At 47.5% G+C, this 9,333-nt stretch overlaps 1 protein-coding gene across 8 annotated transcripts; it reads left to right on the forward strand.

The window, feature by feature from the left end:
• Positions 1-236: 236 nt before the first annotated feature.
• LOC100383956 (uncharacterized) lies at positions 237-7,111 on the forward strand. Of its 8 annotated transcripts, XR_002268644.3 has the most exons (7): positions 315-561; positions 2,213-2,279; positions 2,432-2,439; positions 2,544-3,890; positions 4,299-4,337; positions 4,525-4,712; positions 6,839-7,082. XR_002268644.3 is itself a non-coding variant. In XM_020551705.3 (5 exons), exons 1-4 carry the CDS (start codon positions 498-500, stop codon positions 3,845-3,847), a joined length of 1,443 nt encoding a protein of 480 aa, XP_020407294.1. In that variant the 5' UTR covers positions 315-497; the 3' UTR covers positions 3,848-3,890; positions 6,839-7,082. The 8 variants fall into 8 exon arrangements, 4 of the variants coding, with proteins under 4 accessions (XP_008677660.1, XP_020407294.1, NP_001353781.1 ...); XR_002268643.3 differs by lacking the exon at positions 4,299-4,337; XM_020551705.3 differs by lacking the exons at positions 4,299-4,337; positions 4,525-4,712.
• Positions 7,112-9,333: the final 2,222 nt, after the last annotated feature.

Below are 9,333 nucleotides of genomic sequence, written 5' to 3' on the forward strand. Positions count from 1 at the left end.
CCTTTTATGAATCTTTACAAGCTAGATGTTAAAAACAAGAATACAAATTTGTATTATAGATTATATATCCTATTTATTCGCAATTAAAGAAAAACAACTAAAAAACTGATTATCAAATAAATACCGTTTCCGACCGTTTTTCATCCCTGTAGAGGGCCCACGTTAAAATAACCCACGCGCCAGGGCCAGGGCGCCACACGGGCACAGCGCAGCGCACCCGCCCACAGTTTCTGCCCGCCGCCGTGCGTGACACGCGGGTTCCACGTTTCTTGCCCAGCATGTCAGAGAGAGCGGCCGGACGGACACGCGCGGCGCGGTGCTTTCAGTTCGTGCTCCAGCTTTTCCGTCTAGTTTAATGGTTTTTCCTAGTCGTCCTCCGTCCTCCTCAGCTCTGGCTGCCAACCCCAAGAAGAGAACAGCCTTGCCTAGTCACTAGGCCCTAGTGTGCCCATTGCCTAGGGAAGGAGGAACCCAAGGAGAGGTGCGCGGCTGGTGGCATGCGAGTGGCAGCGGTGCCGCGGGACTCTTCTCCTCGCTGGCCGTGCGCGCCGTGCCCCGACGGTGAGCATGTCCACCCGCTTTCTTTCTGGGACATGGTGCTGTACTGAGTGCTGTTGTGTCTAGCTGCCGTCGTTTCTTTTTCTGCCGCTATTGCGATTGCGGTGAGGCCAATGTGCTGTTCCTGGTAGTGGGTGGTTCTTGCTCCGCTCGTAGGCTGCCTGATTGTAGGACTGCCGTCATCGGCGCAGCCGCGCAGATTCGTTCTCGTCGATAGTAGGGGTCGGGGGTAATAGATAGTTGATGCGGTTCATTCTAAACCTTTGATTCAAGCTCCGCGAAGTCTCAATTATACCGGGCTTATTATGATACCGGTATGGGATCTATTGGGGCTAGGCGAAGAAATGGTTCCCTGGTGGCATCAGGATATTAGCTCTGCAATTTTGCCCTGTTTATTGGAATGAGCATACCTTCTTATCGTAATGTGAATATGATGATGCTCGCTACATCAGTGTTATCCTAAAATCATTATTAGATACAGATAAGAATCCATGTTTTGGGTGTATGTTCACCTTTAGATTGATGGCAACGACTGCTATGCAAATAGTCCTTCTGTGCAAGCGTGCAAGCAAATCATCTGATCCATTAGATCGTGATCCAACCGTAAGTCACATTTAACACTTAAACCCTTCCACCACCAGCTCAATAATCTTTATAAAAAAGCTCCTAACAAATCATGGTTGTATCTATGGTTGGATCGTAATCTAATGGATCAGATAGTTTGCTTGCACGCTTGCACAGAACCACTGCTTGCATAGCAGTCGTTGCCTTGATTGGTTACCCATTTAGGCGGCCAACCCATTGCTGAAGCACGAAAATACTATGTTACCACTAGCTACTAATTAGGTATCACCACACTAATTGTATGGAGTTTTTTAGATACTGAAGTTAGTCACTCACTTCTATATCAAAATGGCATCTTTGACGACTAGGTGAACAAGTTGTTCTCTTATATAAGTCAATGATAACACTAGCTACTATTGACCATGTCTTGATATCTTGTGTGTTTTCACGCCTAGCGTGGTTTGCTGTGCTTCATCGTCTGGGACTTAATGTCCCTGCGCCATCACATGACGATGATAAATTCCAAGCATGGTGGTGATGAAGCATGAGGAGGGTGCCCAAGGCAGCAAGGAAGGGACTAAACACATAGTCATCATCATTGCTTGGACGATCTTGAAACATTGGAATCAGTGTGTGTTTGATGTCATGTCACTGTCGGAGCTGACGATGTTGCATGAGTCGAACGAGCCATGTCACCTCTGGGACATCAGTTGGGCTATGCTGTTTCTATCTAATTTAAAGGGCTGTACTGAGCTCTCTCCTAGGACATTAGCTGGGCTATGCTGTTTCTATCTACTTTAATGGGGGCAGATGTACAAGAAAACTAACCAAAGCCGTGGAATCAGCATGTATTCGGACTGTTTTGTCTATCTATTAATGAAATAATATGCAGTCCTCCTGCGTGTTTGAGAAAAAAATGCCGCCTCACTAATTTAGGAAAAAAAATCAATGACCTAGGTAAAATGGCTCCCCGCAACTTCAATTACAGCTCTCATTACTTTACTCGATCCAGTTTCTGACTCCCTGCAATGTTTCCTTTACATGCTGCCACTCATTTGGTTACAAATTATGATATCATCAATGCAATCAGGAAGATTTGCTGAGCTGAATGGTCTCACTCGTATACCACTCTGCAAAATTATCTCTAGAGAAATATGGTACAGAATTGTGTCATCAAATTTCATGTTTTCCTTTGATCTTAGGTGATCCTGCTAAAAAATTGAGCTCTGGCCGTGCTGTGGTTTCACACATAAAAAAGTGAATATGCACGGAATGGATTTTAAAATTTCATCCCAAATTACTTTTCCAGGAATCCAGGTGACACCCTGATATTGATGTGAAGTTTTGTGGAACCTCCTGCATCCTTATATGGTATTAACAATAATTTAATTGTCTGGGTGATCCATTTGAGCAAATGGAAGGCAACGACCTACCCCCTGGAAACATGTTGCAAGGGGCTCCCTATGATAGTTTAGACTTACATGGCGACTCTATGGCAAAACATGCCCCAAACTCAGGAAAACAGATCTTCAGCAGCTCCCAGATGCCGGGGACTTTCACAATGTCTATGACCAGGGCTACAGAACCTGATGACTTTCCTGGGTTTCAGTTCAAAGAACATGGAAAGAGTGATGACCACCACCACCACCAATACCATAGTCATCACCAAAAGAACTGCATGAGTGATGGTGAAGAACATGATATGGCTGAAGATGCTACTGATACCCCAAGTGGAAAAGGCAAGAAGGGCTCTGCATGGCATCGGATGAAGTGGACAGATTCAATGGTAAAACTTTTGATTACAGCAGTGTCTTACACTGGAGATGATCATGGTGCTGATTCTGGTGGTGGCAGGAGGAACATTGCAATAACGCAGAAGAAGGGCAAATGGAAGGCGATATCGAAGGTTATGGGAGAGAGAGGTTGCCATGTGTCACCGCAACAGTGCGAGGACAAGTTCAATGACCTTAACAAGAGATACAAAAGGCTGATAGACATCCTTGGCATGGGCACTGCTTGCAATGTTGTGGCTAATCCAGCACTTCTTGATAGCATGAATCATCTTTCTGATAAGATGAAAGACAATGCAAAAAAGATACTTAGCTCAAAGCACTTATTTTATGAGGAGATGTGTTCCTACCACAACAACAACCGTGCAAATTTGCCTGAAGATCATGCACTTCAGCATTCACTACTGCTTGCCCTTAGATGTAAAGAGGAGCATGATCTTCGGAGAGCAAGTGGAGATGCTGATGAAGACGATCGAAGTGCGGATTCTGATTATGGGGAGAATGATGAAGAGCAATATCCTGTGCATACACGCATGAGGGAGCCCTCAACCACCAAAAGGAAGCGCCACAGAGATGTGGCTTTGGTCACATCAAACTCTCATGAAGGCAGTGAGAGGTCTGATCCCCATGATGTAACAGTGGACATCAACAAGGCTTTCACAGATGCAACCAACATGGTTTTGTTGCAACAGGACTTGGCTTCACAAGCCATAGAGATTCAGAAACGTCGCTTGCAGATTGAAGCAAAGGAACTGGAACTCACAAAGCAACGTCACAAGTGGGAGCGGTTCAGGAAGAAGAAGGACAGGGAGATAGAAAGAATGGCACTGGAGAATGAACATATGGTGATTGAGAACAAACGCTTGGAACTTGAGCTGAGACATAAGGAGTTAGAGCTAGAGCTTAAGCTGAAAGGCAAGGGGAACCATCCATAACTTAATTCTTGATCAACACTACAATATTTAAGATGGTAAACAAGTAAGTGGGCTTTTGAACTATCTTTACTAAGGAAAGGCTTTCTATTCATCATCTTTTTTTTTTCTCAAATGCGCACGAGAGGTGCACATAATTATATTAAAAAGAAAAGAATTGAACTGCTATTTTTTATTCAAACCTTTTCTGTTTTAATTTACTAGATATGGAACTTATTCTTGTTTGTGTTTTCTGTTAATATAGACATTTTTTATCTGTATATTAAAAAAATGCATCAATGTTTGTTACCGGAGGGAACCAAAAACAACAGTGTAATGAGTTTTAAGCTAGGTGATTCCTAATATTTCTGCTCATATTGGATTTACATATAATCAAAGCATTGCTTTAATCATCAACTTGTGATTGGCTACATTTACCGTATCTATGCTAACTGCAGTTATATAAATGATCTAGGAATAACAGACTATTTACATCAAGTGTGGAAGAATTGTGGTATCCATACTGACGCTACCCTGATTTCACATTATTTGTGCACGATGTGCTTGCTGGTTATTGGGGATTGTGGGAGGGCGCGCAGGGCCCTGCCATTCTCTCGTGCCCTTACACTTCTCCTTAGAATTTTCAGGCCGAACGGATCATTCGCACCACCACTAAAATGATCTCCTGCCTCCCTTTTCAGGCATCTCTTCCTACCAGCTACTTCGCAGAAGCCCTGAACACTGCTACCCATCTCCTTAACCACCGGAGGGAGGGCGTGCGGGGGCCCCTGTCGACAGAGGGTGAGGGGCCTTGCCTCCGGAGGGCGCCCGACCACCAGATGGCACACCGTAGAGGGCTATGGTGGAGGCAGGGGACTAAGTCTCCAAGGTGAGCTCCTCGAGGACAAGCTCATTGCGGACGTTGTGGAAGGTGGGGAATGGCACAGTTCGCTCGATGAGTGCCTTCAAGCTGCTATAGCGGGGGCTAAGGCCACACAGAAGGTTCAGCACTAGGGTGCGGTTGACGATGGGCTCACTGAGATCATGGAGAGAGTTCTCCATGGCACCATGCCCTTCATCCGACGGCAGTACTCGCTGACGGAGAGGCCCCTCTAGGAGAACAGGTGGAACAACGCGTCGAGGTGGAGCTCCCGAGCCTCCCGGTTGTCGAGGAACTCGTCCTCGAGGGCAACCCAAGCCTGGCGAGTGGTGAGGGTGCCAGTAATCCATGAGAGGAGAACATTGTCCATCTAGTGCCATGATGGGGACAACGGGGTGGCTACGTCACCGAGAACGTGGTCAACGAGGGCGAACCACCGGAGCGTGAGGAGCACCTGATTGTGCCAGCGGGGGTATTGTGGGGACGGCGTATCCAACATGACGGACACCAGACCGGATGTTGTGGACATCGGGGGTCTGAGAGTGAAGGGCGGCGATGGTGTCGACGTCGAGCCCGGAGGCGTGAGGAGCCTCGGGGCTAGGGGGCTGCACTACGGTCGAGGAGGAGGCGCTGAGTGGTGGCCATTTGAGAGGTCAAGGCGGCACCCACGGTGTGCTCATGCTCCCAAGCAAGAGACACAGCACGCTCACGTTCTTGCGAGGCGGCCACAACAGCCTGGATGGTGGCAAGGGCCGCAACTAGAGCAGAAAAGTCTTCAGTCGGTAGTGGAGGTGGTGGCAGGGAGGTGACAGAGCAAGGAGGAAGCCGGAGGGCATGCGCCGAGCGTGTTGCGTGGTGTAGTCATGCGCACCAGGAAGAGGGCTCGTGGCCGCGGCCGTGCCGGAGAGGACAGGTGCAGCGACAACGATGTTGGGGATGAGGCTGGACGACACGGAGGAGAGGGCGTCGGGGCTCTTTGCGGCTGTAAGGTTTGGCGCTGGAAGGGAGACGTCGGGGAGGGGCTCGAGGCCGGCGAGGCAGCCCTAGTCCCGACGGCGAGATCAGCGGAGTTGGGGTGCGCCGGAGAGGAAGACATGGACGCGACGGCTTCATGGCAGGAGTGGTGGCGGGACGACGGCACAGGGGGCGACGCGGTCCAGCGGCGCGGGCGTGCGTGCTCTAGGGAGCGGCAGGGGTGGCGCAGTCCGGCAGCGGGGCAGTGCGTGCTCTAGCACCATGGCGTGGCGGGGACGGCGACGCAGGGAACACCGGCGACGATGCGTTTTGGGGACATGGCAGGCCGTGGGTGGCCGGTGACCGGGTTGGGAGGGAGGGAGAAGAGAGAAAACGGGAAACCTAGCTCTATACCATGTGGGAAACCCTAACGCTAATCCAGGGTTGAGTGTATATTATATAGGGCAGTTAGGTGGGCCAAGCCCATTTTATTGGGGCTAAACAGGTAAATACAAGAGAGCCCTAGGTTAACTCTAAATAGGAGTCTAACAGGGCTGACGAGACATCTTTGCCGCTTTTGGCAGCATGCAGTTTGATATGGCAACATCCATTACCATTTACACTTAAACTGGAAATTGTATGGTTATTAAATTGGAATCGCTATGGTCCTCTGTGATGCTGAAACACCTGTAGATGTGAGGTATACAGTAGCTATGCTTTGCTACCTTTTTTTTATTGGTTCCTCTGCCCGTTGTACATACTACTGTCCAATATTTATGTGAAATGAATGAACGTTTCTTCCTACTGCCGTTTGAATGAATCATACTCCCTCCATTTTTTTATTTGACGTTTTGTAGTTTAATTTTACACTATTTAGCGTCAAATAAAAAAGGATGGAGGTAGTATAAGCCAAGCATTCTTCATAAGTAGCAACATGATTTGCTCATTAGCTTTGACAAGAAGTTACATAGTTGAGAGCTCGGAGACCCTTGGATGCTTATGCTTGTTCTAGTACCGAAAGCCCAACTAGTAGAAATTACATGGGTGAGGATTAATTTAGTCCAAATACTTATTATTTTAAGGCTTGACGATTTGTTGCTTATTGCTTAATCTAACCACACGCTGGTTATCCTGGGCTTTGATGGTGAGTACTAACATTCCTTCTTTTTCTGTTGTTTCAGGTCACGGTTGAGCTTCTGGAAGATAAAGGTGGTAGATTAGAGCAGAACCTGACAACCATTTCTGTGCGTATGACTTTTGTTCTGTGTTTTTCTGCCCTGTGTCATGTACTGGTTGGGCCTCCTGCATGTTTACCCTTTCTGCGGCAGTAGTATTGGGCTTGATGTGATCTGTAAGACTGTTACTTCCATCTTGCCCAGTGTTTCAATTTTTTTCGTCAGCATGTATATCGAGGTGATGCGATGATGTGAAGGTAGTGGAAGGTCTGCTGATCCACATTGGCTTCAAAACGTAGCATTACCAGAGATAGCAGCAACTGACACTACACTGAACCCTTGGATGGCCCACGCCCTTGATTAGTACGGCGAGAACGAAACTCAGCTAACTTCTCTGGATACTTAAGAAAACATTGATCAGACCGATGCGTAGGCTCAAAGTAGCCACCTTTTCCATCATACTTGTGAGAAGCTGCTAACACATTATGGGACAAAGGAGTATGAGGTACATACATAGATGAGAGGTGAGTCTCCTCAGCAAGCAAATCATATAAAGCCTCTGTCATGGTCAGACTTGTAGATCTATGAAGCAGCTTGGTACGAATAGCCTCAAAATCTGTCCTGAGACCCATAATAAATCTATATGTGAAGACTTTTTCAATAACTTATGGGCAGTGCACTCATCAGCAGTGCATGAAGGAACCATAGACATCAAAGGACCCATCAGACGATCAAAAGCTGAATAATACTCATCAATGGACAGATCATGCTGCTCTATTAAATGTATTTTCTGCATAAGAGTATGAAGAAGAGCACCACTATCTTGAACATAACGCTTCTGTAAATAAAACCACATAGCTTTTGCAGTCTTGAATAAATAAAGACTCATAATCATGGATGGCTTGATACTGTTAACAATAGCAGCCATCACTTTTCCATCATTAATTGTCCAAGTCTTGATTTCAGAAGCATTACTGTTATTTGCAGTAGGCACACGTGGATCATCAATCAAATGAAAAGCAAGACCATGACCTCGCAAAGCAGTTTCTACACAGAAGTACTATTCACAGTAATTTTGACTATCCAAAGTGATATTGATAATAATTGTAGTAGTGTGTGACATGGTATACTAGCACTGAAGATTGTTCCAACCAAAACTGACCAGAGGACCAGAGGAGCAGCTTGATGCAGACAGGAGCAGAGGGATGGACCTTGACCGAGGATGAGGAAAACCTCGTCTGGACGATGGCCGGGGCGTGGGATCAGGCGGAGCAGGGCGCGTCGTCTAGACGATGGCCGAGGCGTGGGATCAGGCGGAGGAGGGCGCGTCGTTTGGACGATGGCTGGGGCACGGGATCTAGCGGAGCAGTGCGCGGCCGAGGCGCTTGGCGCAGAGAAGAGGACAAGCCGCAACGACGTCCGACGAAATCCCACGAACCGCGACGGCGGTGGCGCAGAGAGGAGGACGAGGAGCCACAACCGCGACCGATGAACTCCTGACGAGGAAACGCGACGGTGGCCGACGAACCGGACGAGGAGCCGCAACGACGGCTGACGAACCGCGAGGACGAGGAGCCGCAACGATGGTCGACGAACTCCTGACGAGGAAACATGACAGCGGCCGACGAACCGCGACGACGACTGACGAACCGCGGTGGTTCCCGATGACGAACCGCGACGGCGGCAGCCGACTCCCGACTAGGAACCAGGATTAGTGGCTAATAAGCCGGATCTAATTGGCTCTTTGATACAATGTTACATATAATACGTACCAGGAGATTTCATAATAATTATACAGTCCCCTGATGACTATATATATAGGTATATGAGCCAATATGGGCCTTAACTTTTTTGTCAGCATGTATATCGAGGCGAACATGTTAAAGACACAACCCCGATTTGTGATTTCGTTGCCATGGTGACAAAGAAGAAGGATGGTCTACTCCCCCCGCCGGTGCCTCTCAGAAGGAGAAATAAACAGTTACCGCCTGATTTTATCCCTCGCCGAAGTAGCAGATTGGCAAAGCGGAGGACCCCAAATGATGCAACCAGGCAGATCCAAATTGACTTACTAAGAACAATGGATATTGTTGATGCGGATGAGGCATTCAGCGATGAAGCTCTTGAAAAATATGGCAGGCTGTTCAACTCCCCCCTGTCTGAATCCCATATTAAAGCCTTGGCTGCTTTGTTCGGATGGTCAGTGCCTGTCGATATCCATCTTCAGGATGTCCAGGTGTTGCCTGCTGACCTAGGTCCAGAGGATATAATGTAAGCCATCACCCATGGTTATGTAGTTCTTGTTGCCCTTGTTTCCTATGGATCCATCAAAAATTCTTTTTTGGAATGTTAGAGGTTTGAATAGAAAAGTCAGAAGGGATGTAGTTCGTGCTATGGTCAATAGTACTTGTCCTGACGTGGTATGTTTACAAGAAACAAAGAAGAGTTCTATCTCTCGTTTCATGGTTACGTCTCTCCTGGGAGTTGTTTTGATGAATTTG

The sequence above is a fragment of the Zea mays genome, chromosome 4 (assembly GCF_902167145.1).
Source record: "Zea mays cultivar B73 chromosome 4, Zm-B73-REFERENCE-NAM-5.0, whole genome shotgun sequence".
NCBI classification, from domain to species: Eukaryota; Viridiplantae; Streptophyta; class Magnoliopsida; order Poales; family Poaceae; genus Zea; species Zea mays.